Genomic DNA, 14547 nt, shown 5'->3' with positions numbered 1-14547 from the left:
CACTTCCGCCAGGCCAGGCCAGGCCAGAATTCAAGGCAAAGCTCTTTAAGTGAGGAACGGCCGAGAGTCCGCAATGTGACTGGGCTGCATCGAACTGTTAGCATAGTGAATTGAGTAGCAAAGTGTACAGTTGTGGTTGATTGATTGGAGCTCCTGCATGAGGCAACCTGTGCTGTGATGGTTGCTGTGGGTGTAAAGGGGGTATTTCTCTTTTTCCCCGCCTTTTTCTTCTGAGGGCTATTTACTGTTTGATTTACCTCATGATGTTCCTATATTGCTGACTATCTTGGCTGCTGTGGATTGAGGAGCAAATAGCATGGGTTTTGTTATTTGTTAACTAACATAGATAGTTTGTATTTTAATCTGATTTATGTTCTTTCTTTTAAAGTGATGTTCAAGATTTATTAGCTTTTAACATTCCTAAACTGGTACCATTCTGGTACAGTGCTCCAGAGGGCCCACCTGCCCACCCACGCTCCTTACCGGTATTTGAGCTCTTCATAGCTTCCACGCCCGCGCATGGAGCATACGGGACCTGAGCAACGCTCTGCCGAGCAGCTGGAGCAATGCAGAGGCATTAAGGAGCATCGCAGGTGGCAAGTACGCATGCACCTGCTGCATGCAGTTTCGCATGCATGCGCTGCACACAGGTGCATACGCGCTGCACGCTTTCATGTGGTGGTGGAAGCTGGGCCCCGTTGCACTGTACCAGTTGCACTGGGATCCGGAACCCACCATTGGCTCATTTATATAAAATTAGAAGTTCGTGTCAATGTCTGATTTCATTCCGACTCCCTTTAAAAGATCTGGATGTCCCTGATCTGTTGGCATTGATGGGCAGGAAGTTAGGCAATCTCCCCCACTGATAGCAATAGCACTTAGATGGTTCAACCTTCAAACCTTCAAGCATTTAGACCACTTCACATAAACATTCAAACATTCAAACATTCTTTTACAGCCCCCTCTAAGCAGTTTACAGAGTCAGCCTCTTGTCCCCAACAATCTGGGTCCTCATTTGATTGAGCTTGGAAGGATGGAAGGCTGAGTCCACCTGGAACTGGTCACGATCGAACTGCTGGCAGTGGGCAGAGTCAGCCTGCAATACTTCATTCTAACCATTGCACTACTAAGGAAGCGGGGGAGGGAGGGAGAGAGGGCAATGGCACTTAAACTTACCGGTATATACCGCTTCATAGCCCTAACTGGTTTACAGAGTTGCATATTGCCTCCAACAATCTGGGTCCTCTTTTTACCGACCTCAGAAGGATGGGAGGCTGAGCCAGTCACAATCGAACTGCTGGCAGTTGGCAGAGTTAGCCTTGAATACAGCACGCTAGCCACTGCGCAGACAGGGTTGGTCCACACGTCTTAAAGTTGCCGAGGTTGAGAAATACAGCAGCGGTGCCCAACCTTTGCGGCTTGGCACCCTGGCTCGGGCGTGGAGAGGACGACCAGGCTGTGCAAGCAGTGAGGTGGCACACACATGCACGCAGCTTGACTTGCATAAACGATGGGCTGACACCGCAAGGCACATGCGTGCACAGCTCAATTTGCGCAAGTTGAGCTGGGCTGTGTGCATGCACGCCAATTTGCTGGTTGTGCAAGTTGAGTTACAAGCACACCAGCCCCCCGCTAACATGGCACGTGTCAGCCTCTGCTTTGCTGCTGCTTCGGCTGCCATTGAAACGGGGAGGGGGGGCATGGTTTTTGGAGGGGACTACTAGTTGTGCTGGAGGAAGATTCTGGAGTTTCTGCTGCCTGTCTTACTGCGCATGCGGAGGAGGTTTCCCGCCAAGGCCAACGGCACCGACATTCTATCTTGGTGATGCCTTTCGAAGTTATCTCGCACCTGACACTTGGGAGAATTATGATTGGACTGTGACTGAGATGCCAAGGGGTAGGGGAATGGGTTATTCTATATATCATTTGCTTTCGCGCCTAAATAATCAGTCTTCACTTTGCTACGCTCCTGATCATTTATAATTAGTAAAAGGGCCTTCCCGTGTCAGGACACAGCAGGCGTCAATCAACACCCCCTCTTGATGCTATTGCAACCTTCTGATCAATGGGGAAGCTGGATTCACTTTACATCTGTGTTCCTAAATTAACAACTGCAGTGTTTCACTTATCAACTGTGGCAAGGTCGTAAAATGGGACCAAACTCACTTAGCAATTGTTTCGCTTAGCAACAGAAGTTTTGGGCTTAATTACTGTCATAAGTCGAGGACTACCTGTATGAATAAGGAATGGTCAGCATCTTAGAACAAAGAAGGACACACATGATTCGCCCAAGGAAATTTCTGAATTGCTCAATACCTTGAGACAGAATCTTGCCAGGCTAAAGCAGATTGTCATCTACAAGAAGCATATTAACTGCAAATTACAAAGGAGGAGCTGCCTTGATCCTCTTCCTCCCACATATAATATCTATGCCAAGTTGCTCCTTCCTCTTCTGGAGTACATCCCCCACCCCGAATCTGCCCATTTCATTCCGTCACAGGAAGCCCCCTGCCGAAGGGTATTCAGCCTCTCCCACTCTGAGCATGGAGGGAAGGCTGCTAAAGATGCTATCCCCCAACTCCAAACCCCTGAGAGCAAGAGAGACCCCACAATAAAAGAGGATCTACCTTCCATCTCCATCTACCTTCCTTTCCCCTTACCTATCTACCTTCCTTCACTGTTTCCCTCCTTCTCCTTCTCATCTCTCTCCCTCTTTCCTTACTTTCTTTCCTTTCTTCCTTTTAGAATTTAGAATTTAGAATTTTATTAGAATTTGTAGGCCGCCCTTTTCCTGAGGGGACTCAGGGCGGCTCACACAAAAACTGGGAAGGGGGGGAATACAGACAGTAGGACAACATGTAATAAATAGCAAACAACATACATTCATCATTCGGGAGGGGCAACTATCCTATCCCCAGGCCTGACGGGGCGAGCCAGTTCTTCAAGGCTATGCGGAAGGCCTGGACGGTGGAGAGGGTGCGAATCTCCACGGGGAGCTCGTTCCAAAGGGTCGGGCTACTGCTGAGAAGGCCCTCCTCCTTGTAGTTGCCAGCCGACACTGGCTGGCCGATGGAATGCGGAGGAGGCCTAATCTATGGATCTTATCGGTCGCAGGGATGTAATTGGCAGAAGGCGGTCTCTCAAGTATCCAGATCCACTGCCATGTAGGGCTTTATGGGTGATTAATAGCACCTTGAAGCGCTATTCCTTCCTTTCTTCTTACCTATCTACCTTCCTTCACTGTTTCCCTCCTTCTCCTTCCCATCTCCCTCCCTCTTTCCTTACTTTCTTTCCTTTCTTCCTTCCTTTCTTACCTATCTACCTTCCTTCACTGTTTCCCTCCTTCTCCTTCCTATCACCCTCCCTCCTTCTCCTTCCCTCCCTCCCTCTATCCCTCCCCCTTCCTTCTTACCTATCTACCTTCCTTCACTGTTTCCCTCCTTCTCCTTCCCATCTCCCTCCCCCTTTCCTTCCTTCCTTTCCTTCCTTCCTTTCTTCTTACCTATCTACCTTCCTTCACTGTTTCCCTCCTTCTCCTTCTCATCTCTCTCCCTCTTTCCTTCCTTCCTTTCCTTTCTTCCTTCCTTTCTTACCTATCTACCTTCCTTCACTGTTTCCCTCCTTCTCCTTCTCATCTCCCTCCCTCTTTCCTTCCTTCCTTTCCTTTCTTCCTTCCTTTCTACTTACCTATCTACCTTCCTTCACTGTTTCCCTCCTTCTCCTTCCCATCTCCCTCCCTCTTTCCTTCCTTTCTTTCCTTCCTTCTTTCCTTCCTACCTACCTTCCTTCCTTCTTACCTACCTATCTATCTTCCTTCACTGCTTCCCTCCTTCTCCTTCCTATCACCCTCCCTCCTTCTCCTTCCCTACCTCCCTCTATCCCTCCCCCTTCCTTCTTACCTATCTACCTTCCTTCACTGTTTCCCTCCTTCTCCTTCCCATCTCCCTCCCCCTTTCCTTCCTTTCTTTCCTTTCTTCCTTCCTTTCTTCTTACCTATCTACCTTCCTTCACTGTTTCCCTCCTTCTCCTTCCCATCTCCCTCCTCCTTTCCTTTCTTCCTTCCTTCTTTCCTTCCTACCTACCTTCCTTCCTTCTTACCTACCTATCTATCTTCCTTCACTGCTTCCCTCCTTCTCCTTCCTATCACCCTCCCTCCTTCTCCTTCCCTCCCTCCCTCTATCCCTCCCCCTTCCTTCTTACCTATCTACCTTCCTTCACTGTTTCCCTCCTTCTCCTTCCCATCTCCCTCCTTCTTTCCTTTCCTACTTTCCTTCTTTCCTTCCTTCCTACCTACCTTCCTTCCTTCTTACCTATCTACCTTCCTTCACTGCTTCCCTCCTCCTTCCCATCTCCTCCCTCCCTCTTTCCTTCCTTGTCAGCCAGGAGGCGGGGGCCGAGAGTGGCAGCGGTGCCGGTGGCTTGGCTTTCCCACGCGGGGGCGGGAGGCAGGAGGCGGGGCTGGGCGGGGGCATCGCGGTGGAAGGGAAGCGCTGGCGGTCCGCGGGGTCAGCTGGCGAGGCCGGGCAGGGATCGGGCCATGGAGGCGGGGGAGGCGCTGGGGGTGGCCGCGGCGTTGCTGCTGGGTCTCTACGCGCTGCTCTACTACTACTTCGTGGCGGCCACCCGGTGTCGGAACGCGGTCAGCCTGCGGGGCAAAACGGTGCTCATCACAGGTAAGCTGGGGGGGGGGGCATTGCCTTTCTCCCCCCCCTCTGTCTTTCATCCTTCCTTCCATAAGCCCCCCCTCCCACCTCAGGGGCTCCGTGCAGGATGAATCTCCCGGAGCAAAAGTTCAGCGCGAAGGTCCAAGGGAGACGCGAGTGGAATGGCGACCCCAACCCAGGTTTCCCCTTGGAGTTTCTGCCCCATCCAGGCCCTCTTCTTTGGGGCAGCCCCTCAGATACTGGAAGGCTGCCCTCATGCCAGCCTGTTGCTTCTCTTTAGATGCCAGTTGATTGGCATAGGAGGGGCTGGAGACCAGCTCATTCCCTTCCCTTCATCCCTGGCTCTGCTTTGGCCACCTCAAAGCTCTCCTCCTCCTCCTCTCACCTGGGATGGAGAGAAGCCGGGGTGGGGGGGCGTTCGGAGGAGGAGAAGCTGAGGACGCAGAAGAGCCAGCTCGGCCCTTGGAAAGAGGCTGGAGGATCAAGTGGCACGTTCAACGCTCCCACAAAACGAAGCCAAGATCCAGGATCAGGAGTGACAGTTGCCAGCTGGCAGATTCCAGTTCAGTTACTGAAATAATCCCTGATGCCAAGAGCAGTTACACCAGAAACAGGAAAGTTTGGTTTCGTGGCGAAAGCACCAGGATTGAAAACAGGGGGTGGCGAGTTCTAGTCCTGCCTTAGGCGTGAAAGCCAGGCTAAAGGGACTGGAACTCACCGTCTCCTGGCGATTGGGCCAAAGTCACCCACCTTGATCCTTCCTGTACTAAAGAAAATCAAGATGAGGTTAATTTCTCGCCTTGTATCCCTGGAATTTTTTCTTACGGTTGTTAAGTAAATCACGGCAGTTGTTAAGTGAATCACACAAATCTGTTTCTCCCTTGGACTTTGCTTGTTGGAAGCCAGCTGGCAAAGTCGCAAACCGTGACCACCTGACTCCTGGATGCTCGAACTGCCGTAAACACCATTGTCTGAATTCTGATCGCGTGACCAGGGCCGGATTTAGATGAAAAGAGGCCCTAGGCTATTCCACTTATGAGGCCCTTTCACCTCCCATTTTTAAGTTTGTAAATTACATGAAAGACAATAAAATACATCATTACTGTGATATATGTCAATATATATCAATATATATAGCTGGCCTCCTGACGGAGGGCGGCTCTGCTCTGCAGCAAAGGCAGCGAGGCCAGCCGCCTCCCCTGCTGCGCTCAGCTGCCCGGCTCGGCCCCCTCGCCCTCACCTGCCTGGCCGCTGGTGGGCTCCGCGTCGACGGGGCGGCTACTGGGAACGGCCGCGCCTCTCGCCCGACTGCCAGTGCCGGGAACGTGGGCGGGCTCCCCAACTGCCGCTGCGGTGGAACGATCTTAACCAATACATTTTTATGTTTGTTTATTAGTCATATGCGTAGAATTTCTCCTTATTTTCGGTTCAGTGTTTTAGTGTTCACTGTTTTTAGAATAGTGTAATTTTAATTTTGCTAACAATTTGAATGTAGGCCCCTCTTGATCTTGAGGCCCTAACAATAGCAATAGCAGTAGACTTATATACCGCTTCATAGGGCTTTCAGCCCTCTCTAAGCGGTTTACAGAGAGCCAGCATATCGCCCCCACAGTCTGGGTCCTCATTTTACCCACCTCGGAAGGATGGAAGGCTGAGTCAACCCTGAGCCGGTGGGATTTGAACCGCTGAACTGCTGATCTAGCAGTAGCCTGCAGTGCTGCATTTAACCACTGCGCCACCTCGGCTCAGCTGAAGCCTAGTTAGCCTATAGGAAAATCCGGCCCTGCGCGTGACTCTGGAGATGCTCTAAGAGCAGTAAGTGGAAGGACCAATCGTAAGTCATAAGCCATGAGGCTACTTCTGCTGCCTGCTTGCAGTTTGGCACTTCATGGCATTGGACCTGGGTACCTGAGAGACCGCCTCCTGCCGATCACCTCCCATAGACTGATTCGATCACACAGGTTAGGTCTCCTCCGAATTCCATCTGCCAGCCAATGTCGGCTGGCGACTCCCTGGGGGAGAGCCTTCTCTGTCGCAGCTCCAGCCCTCTGGAACGATCTCCCCGTGGAGATCCGGACCCTTACTACCCTCCCAGCCTTCCGCAAAGCTGTTAAGTCCTGGCTGCTCCAGCAGGCTGGGGGGCCCTCAATATATCCAGCCCCCCGGAGATTGTGATTGTTGTATATTTTAATGTTGTTTGTGGATTATTTCCCCCTCCCTTGTTTTATTGTAAGCCGCCCGGAGTCCTTTGGGAGTGGGCGGCATACAAATCAATAAAACTATAAACTAAACTATAAACTATAAACTTTGATCCTGACCGGCTCAAGGTTGACTCAGCCTTCCGTCCTTCCGAGGTCTGTAAAATGAAGACTCAAATTGTTGGGGGCAAGAGGCTAACTCTGTAAACTGCTTAGAGAGGGCTGCAAAGCACTGTAAAGCAGTATATAAGTCTAAGGGCTATTGCTATTGCTATTTTCTTTCAGTGCCGTTGTAACGTCAAACAGTTACTAAACAAAATGGTTGTAAATCCCTTCTTTTTCTGAAAGCATACTTAATTTGCAGCATTTTTGCACAATTGCCTGTAATGCCTGCATAATACTGTTCTAATGTCTTGAGGGGGGGAAAGTGTTCCTGCCTCTAGTTGTTTTGGGATGCCATGCCCTCTAGCGCCATCTTGAGAGGAGGAGTTGAAACTGTTTATATCCAGGATGTGATGTTTTCACAGCCCTTCTGACCCACACAGTACACAATTCTCCCCTGAAAGGCAGGCTGGTTGCAGTTGTTATTTCTGAAGCCCTAAGTATCCCTTGGAGTCTGTACCGGTTTGGTTCCTGTACTATACCAGACACGAAGGAGGATCACTTAGCTGCTCTCACCCGTACATGCATGCAACCATTGACCTTCAAATTATTTTGCAACTTGTGTTAGTAAAGTGACATTCTGCAGAGCCAGTGTTGGGGGACTTGCGCCATCCTCTGGTCGGACAGAAGCACTACATCCCATTTTTAGAAATGCTTTCCACTTTTTTATTATTGTTTTCATTTACCACCCATCACGGTGCAAAGCGACCTTTTCAAAGGCCTTGTGGATGCTGCAAGGATTGTGAATTGAAAAACAGTTATAAATCACCTTTTCAGCCCCGCTGTAATTTTGAACTCTCACAAAATGAATGGTTGTAAGTCAAGGACCCCCTGTATTTCCCCTGAGTAATTTTAATCCATTCTTCTTTGCTGATGCAAGACTGCTCTGGAACGGTTGTGAAAACCGAGCCCTGAGCCACCGTATCTCAACCTGTGCAATTCTAAGATGTTGCTTCACTTTAATTCTGGGAGTTGTCAAGGTTGGGAAACCCTGCCAGAGAAATGCTTCACCGTGTGACACCGTAACAACTACAAGCACGAATACAGGCCCAGCTCCTGGATCCCCGTCAAAGGCTGGGCGATCTCGGTGAATCCTTTCTCTGCCCTTTCCTAGGTGGGAGTACTGGGATCGGGAAGGCCACGGCAGTGGATCTGGCCCGGAGAGGCGCCCGCGTCATTCTGGCATGCCGCGACAAAGCGAGAGGAGAATCCGCCATGTACGACATCAGACGGGTAAGCGCCTGGCGTGCGGTTGTCTCCATTCCTCCGTTCTTCTGCATCCAGATAAAAGATGGTTATTGTAAAACCATGATAAAATCGCCATAATACGGCCCCACAGAGTCACAATGGGATAGATGTTATACAGATAATCCTCAATTTACAACAGTTTAGTGACTGTTCAATGTTTGAAGGGATTTATGACCATTGCAGCATCCCGATTTTGATCTCGGGATCAAAATTCAGATACTTAGCATCTGGCATCTCACATTTATGACGGTTTCAGTATCCTGGGATCATGCAATCACCTTTTGTGACCTGTGACAAACAAAGTCAATAGGGAAAATAGATTCGCTTAACAACCATGCTAATAACAGAGCGAGAGGAGAATCCGCCGTGTGTACGACATCAGATGGGTAAGTGCCTGCTGTGCAGTTTCCTCCGTCCCTCTGTTCTTCTGATATCCAGGTGTTTTCCTGATGGTTTTTATTCATTTATTTAGTGAGTGGCATCTGCAGGGGTCATGTGATCATGTGATCACTTATATGCAACATGGATAAAACACATCATACGTGCCATGGAAATCTGTGTTTAAATAAAGCATCAAGAAATATGTATATATCAAATAAGTGGACAGTCAATAGACGAGATAAATTATTAACTGATAGTAAAACCATGATAAAGATAAGAGCCGAGGTGGCGCAGTGGTTAGAGTGCAGCACTGCAGGCCACTTCAGCTGACTGTTATCTGCAGTTCAGCGGTTCAAATCTCACCGGCTCAGGGTTGACTCAGCCTTCCATCCTTCCGAGGTGGGTGAAATGAGGACCCAGATTGTTGTTGGGGGCGATATGCTGACTCTGTAAACCGCTTAGAGAGGGCTGAAAGCTCTATGAAGCGGTATATAAGTCTAACTGCTATTGCTATTGCTATAAAATCGCTATAATATGGCGCCATAGAGTCACAATGGGATGGATGTTACACAGGGATGCCTTGACTTACAACAATTCAGTTAGTGGCCGTTCAAAGTTACGATGGCCCTGAAAAAAGTGACTTATGACCATTTTTCACGGTTACGACCGTTGCAGCATCCTGGTGGTCATGTGAACAAAATTCTGATGCTTGGCAAATGATTCCTATTTATGACGGTTGAAATTTGCGACCTCCAGACAAGTGCAATCAAGGTGTTACTAACTTAACTTCGGTTATTCACTTAACAACTGTGGCAAGAAAAGCCGTAAAATGGGGCAAGACTCACTTAGCGACTCTCTCCCTTAGCAACATAAATTTTGGGCTCGACTGCGGTCATAGATCAAGGACTCACAATGCACACCTACAGAGGTCCATCACCGTCCTGTTCTCCCACTGCAGATCCCCTCCGAAGTTGCCCTTAAGGTCACCAATACTTTTGCGAGAATTTTTTCAAGGTTTATAGTTTTATTACGGTTTTTATGTTGTTTTAACTTTTGATTGAGAGCTGTTGATTATAAAATTGGTGGCTACATACAGGCGCTCCTTGACTGAAGGAGAGTTGTTGTCGGTGGGTGTCAATGCGCATCTTCTCTTCCTTTCCAGCTGCCATGGAAACAGTGGGAGGGGGAACAATGGGCATTTTGGGGAGAGGGTGCAGGAAGGGAAAGTGGAAATTTTCAAGGAATGGTGGGAATACCACACTGGTGAAAGTCAAAAATTTTCCCTACCGATTCTGTGGGCGTGGGGTTAGTGGCCATGTGACCAGGTGGGCGTGGCTTGGTGGCCATGTGTCCGGGTGGGCGTGGCTTGGTGGCCATGTATCCGGGTGGGCGTGGCTTGGTGGCCATGTGTCCGGGTGGGTGTGGCTTGGTGGCTATGTGTCCAAGTGGGCGTGGCTTGGTGGCCATGTGACCGGGTGGGCGTGGCTTGGCGGCCATGTGACCAGGTGGGCATGGCTTGGCAGCCATGTGACCAGGTGGGCGTGGCTTGGTGGCCATGTGACCAGGTGGGCGTGGCTTGGTGGCCATGTGACCAGGTGGGCGTGGCTTGGTGGCCATGTGACCGGGTGGGCGTGGCTGCACAACTGACTCACCTACAATGTAAAAGCAGCTGGACTTCACACAAAATGGCCCCTGCAACAAGAAAGAACCTCACAAACAATCATGCACAGCTGATTTCACTACTGTGGGACTCCCATTGTCACACAGCTGTTCGGTAGAAAAAAAAATGCTAAAAAAAAAGTTCCAACAATTGAGTGGCACAGCTGATCGTCAGAACTTTTTTTTAAACTTTATAAAGCATTTTTTACTACCAGTTTAGGTGAATGGAACTGGTAGCATTTCACCCCTTGGGTTCGTTTAACCATCCTCAAGGCCGACTGTCTGACAGTATGCAGAAGGAAGGAACGGTGCACCTGAATCAGAGACTTTCCCAAAACATCTTCTTGGCCAATGATTAAACTCTGGTTGCCTGGCTATTGTGGGGTGGGCTCTGGGGTTTGTTTCAATTTGGTGCTTCGCACATTTTTGCTTCAGATCTTGCCTGAGTTAGCTGTATTCAGTTCTTTCCTAGTAAAAGCACCTTTTCTCTAATTCTATGGAGTCGAGGGTTTTTCTTTCCTAGGGATTGTACAGAGGCACCATGACAGTTGTTAAGTCAACCAGACCCAATTTATATGCCACAGTTGTTAGGCAAATCACTACAGTTCTTAAGTGAATCATGTGGTTGTTAAGTGAATTCAGCTCCCCTCACCATTGACTTTGCTTGTCTGAATCCTCTTGGAACAATCACAAATAGTAATCATATGACCCTGGGACACTGAAATCATAGGAAATATTGCTGGTTGCCAAGCACCCAAATTTTGATCACATGACCCTGGGGGAGCTATAAGGGTTGAAAGTGTGAGGACTGGTCAATAATCACTCTTTTTTCATTGGCATCGTTCATTGAATGTTCGCTAAATGAATGGTTATAAGTTGAGGATTGTCTGCATTGTTTTATTACGCACCACCCAGGGAGATTGACAGGAGGTGAGCAGATCTATGCAGAAGGTGAGTAAGTCGGGATCCGTCTTTGAAGCCGTACTCGATCCCGAGGCTCAGGATTCCTTCCGCTCCTTTTCCAGGAAAGTGGGAACTCGGAGGTGATCCTGATGATCCTGGATCTGTGCAGCCTGAACTCCGTGCGAGCTTTTGCGCAGACCTTCTTAGAATCGGAGCCCCGTCTGGACATCCTCATCAACAACGCAGGTGGGGGCAGAGCAGACCCTCCCCCCCAGGGTCTCCGGGCGAGGAAGGGGAGAATATTTGGGAGAGGGGGGATTGTCCGGGATTTCTGTAACTCTGTGAGGTGGGTTGGGGAGAGAGGGGGGGGACTAGAACTAGAACTCACCGTCTCCTGGTGATTGGACCAAAGCTATCCAGCGGCCTTTCGGGATGAAGCAGGATTAAGCCAATCATTTTCTAGGCTCAACCACTAGACCAAATTGGATGCTTTACATACAATCCTCAAATTATGATCACGATGGAGCCTGCTGATTATGGTCATAAGTTGTGATGGTTGTAAAGCAGGTCTGACCTCTGTGACCAATACTATCTGATACCCTTTTTTTTGAGGCGGTTGTTAAACGAACCAATTATTCACTATCGGGTGTTTTTGTTTAAAACTGCATTTTTAATAAATTGCAGTCATTTCACATGTTACTAAGGGCGGGGCCTGTTGCTAAGCTCCCAAAATGCTACCGTGCGACCACAAGCGGGAGCCACTGGAACTTTGGAACCGGGTCGTAATCGCAAAGTGACCTGTCGTAAGCCGAGGACTACCTGTAATCCACTTCTTTTTCTGGTAGGGGTCTTTCAGGGTGGCCAAACCGCCGATGGCTTTAGCCAGAACTTCCAGGTCAACCACTTGGCCCACTTCCTGCTGACCCACCTGCTCCTCGACCGGCTGAAGCGCTGCGCCCCGAGCCGGATCGTAATTCTGGCCTCAAGTCTGCACGCCTATGGGAAGATCGACTTTCGGACCATCCACAAGCCGGTGGAAGGGATGTGGCAGGTGATAATATCGTACAGCATCAGCAAACTAGCCAACATTCTCCACGCAAGAGAGTTGGCCAACCGTCTGGAAGGAACCAATGTTACTTGCTATGCGGTTCATCCAGGTGAGTAAGAGTCCGGCTCCAAGGCACCCCACGTCATGGAGCTCCCCCCACAGGTCCCTCTGGGGCTCCGCCAGGCATTTCTCTCCCAGCGGGGGCTCCCTCGACCCCCCTCTGCAGAGCCCCCTCGGGAGTTTCCTCCATAGAGCTCAACACCGGTTATCGTGGCCTGAAACAGGGGCGGAATTTTTCCGGTGCCTGTGGAGATTCTTTGCCAGAGTGGTTTTTTCAGGAGGCAACTGGACTTTCTGTTTTTTTTTTCTTTGAAGATATTTCGTTCCTCATCCAAGGAGCTTCTTCAGCTCTGACTGGATGGAGGGGAAGGGAAGGATTGATGCTCCTTGCAGACAGCTGGTCATTTGCATCCTTTTAGCGAGTCGTTGAGGCGACTCGGGGAAAAAGACAGAAAAGTCATTATAAAGGGTCTCCAGGCCACTGTAACCATCATAAATATAAGTCAATTGTTCCAAGGATCTGAAATTTGATCAGGTGACCCCTGGGGGATGCTGCATCAGTCATAAGTGTGAAAAATGGTCATAGCTTGCTTTTTACGGTGCCGTTGAAACAGAATGGTCACTCAACAAAAATGTGATAAGTGTAATAAGTTGTGGACTATCTGTATTACCTATGGATTCGTGTGTTGCGACACACACAAACACATGCCTATACACACTATTTTAACCAACTCAGGGAACAGACAGAAGATTGTTATGTAATATTATCTATTTGAATGTATTAGCCATTCAGTGACAATGAATTTAGGTGTGCAATGCAGCATGCAGATGTGCACACACACACATATACAAGCACACACAAACACACACACACTCCCTTTGCATCATCACACACTCACTTCAGCGTTGGGTCTTCCCAAAAATATTGAGAAGTTGCCCCAAGGCTGGCAAAGGGCCAACGGATGATGTACGAAGGGTTCATTTGGGCTCGACTCCTCCATTTGGGCCACGTTGGAAGGTGCTTCCTCCCATCCTGGGCTGTTCACACAACCAACTCTCTTTTGCTTTCAGGATCTGTTAGAACCGAAATCGGCCGCTCTTTTCCACGGTGGGTATTTCGGGTGTTTGGGCTCATGAAGGTGTTGAGACGAGATTGTGATGCGGGTGCCCAGACCTCCATCTACTGCGCCACCGAGGAGGGCATCGAGAGGCTGAGTGGGCGGTATTTTGTGGACTGCCATGCAAGGGTGCCCTGGCCACAGGCCTGCGATGACCAGCTGGCCAAGAAGCTCTGGGAATTCAGCGAGAGGCTTCTGGGACTGACCGCTTAAGAGGGAAGGGACAGAAATGGAGTTTGAGGTCACCATAAGCGGTGACCAATTAAACTGGGGGAGCAAACTGCAGGGAATCTGGAAACTTCTCTGAGGTTGTGGCTGAGACAAGTGTTGAATTTCCGAGAATTTAAAAAAAACTGGGAAGTATTGTGGGGTTTGTGGTGGAGAGTTGATCGGCGTTGGTCCGTAAGTATCTTTTAAATAAAGAAACCGACTCCATAAAGTTGTTGGACTCTTTTTTCTCCATCCGTACTAGAAGAGGGAGGGTGGTTTGCCAGGAGGAGAGGGAGTCTTGCAGACATTTCATGAGCCAACTTGTCCTTCCAGCAGAGAATCAGAGGGGGAGGAGGTGCGTGAGCTGGGGCCAGCATCAAGGCAACTTAGCAATAGCAATAGGAGTTAGACTTATATACCGCTTCATAGGGCTTTCAGCCCTCTCTAAGCGGTTTACAGAGTCAGCATATCGCCCCCAACAACAATCCGGGTCCTCATTTCACCCACCTCGGAAGGATGGAAGGCTGAGTCAACCTTGAGCCGGTGAGATTAGAACCGCCGAACTGCAGATAACAGTCAGCTGAAGTGGCCTGCAGCGCTGCACCCTAACCACTGCGCCACCTCGGCTCTTGAGAGCTCTGAGGGGGAAGGGGGAGTGGAGCTGGCAGAGAGAGAGAAAGAGAGGGGGGGGGGAGGCGGAGCCTGGGCTGTCCGTCAGATGGAGAGTCAACCGCCCCCAGGTCTGGAGGTTGCTGATGAGGAAGAGGAGGAACAGCTGGGTCCAGTGCCTGACATATGGATAGCAATAGCAATAGCAGTTAGACTTATATACCGCTTCATAGGGCTTTCAGCCCTCTCTAAGCGGTTTACAGAGTCAGCATATTGCCCCCAACAAC

At 49.6% G+C, this 14547-nt stretch overlaps 1 protein-coding gene across 1 annotated transcript; it reads left to right on the top strand.

The window, feature by feature from the left end:
- The first annotated feature begins 4470 nt into the window (after positions 1–4470).
- On the top strand, positions 4471–13876 carry LOC116523540 (dehydrogenase/reductase SDR family member 13-like). Its single transcript, XM_032238649.1, has 5 exons — positions 4471–4673; positions 8139–8257; positions 11338–11461; positions 12061–12372; positions 13395–13876. The coding sequence occupies exons 1-5, from the start codon at positions 4538–4540 to the stop codon at positions 13652–13654; spliced, it is 951 nt and encodes a 316-aa protein (XP_032094540.1). The 5' UTR covers positions 4471–4537; the 3' UTR covers positions 13655–13876.
- The last annotated feature ends 671 nt before the right edge of the window (positions 13877–14547 follow it).

The sequence above is a fragment of the Thamnophis elegans genome, unplaced genomic scaffold, assembly GCF_009769535.1.
Source record: "Thamnophis elegans isolate rThaEle1 unplaced genomic scaffold, rThaEle1.pri scaffold_41_arrow_ctg1, whole genome shotgun sequence".
Classification (NCBI taxonomy): Eukaryota; Metazoa; Chordata; class Lepidosauria; order Squamata; family Colubridae; genus Thamnophis; species Thamnophis elegans.
Note: the sequence above shows the minus strand (reverse complement) of the source record. Positions and strands in the feature narration are given on the sequence as shown.

Excerpts from the sequence above, each read along its gene's own strand:
- LOC116523540 (XM_032238649.1), top strand. The coding sequence starts at position 4,538 with ATGGAGGCGGGGGAGGCGCTGGGGGTGGCCGCGGCGTTGCTGCTGGGT. Across the intron at positions 11,462-12,060 it reads CATCCTCATCAACAACGCAG|GGGTCTTTCAGGGTGGCCAA; the intron begins GTGGGGGCAGAG and ends TTTTTCTGGTAG. Across the intron at positions 12,373-13,394 it reads TTGCTATGCGGTTCATCCAG|GATCTGTTAGAACCGAAATC; the intron begins GTGAGTAAGAGT and ends TTTTGCTTTCAG.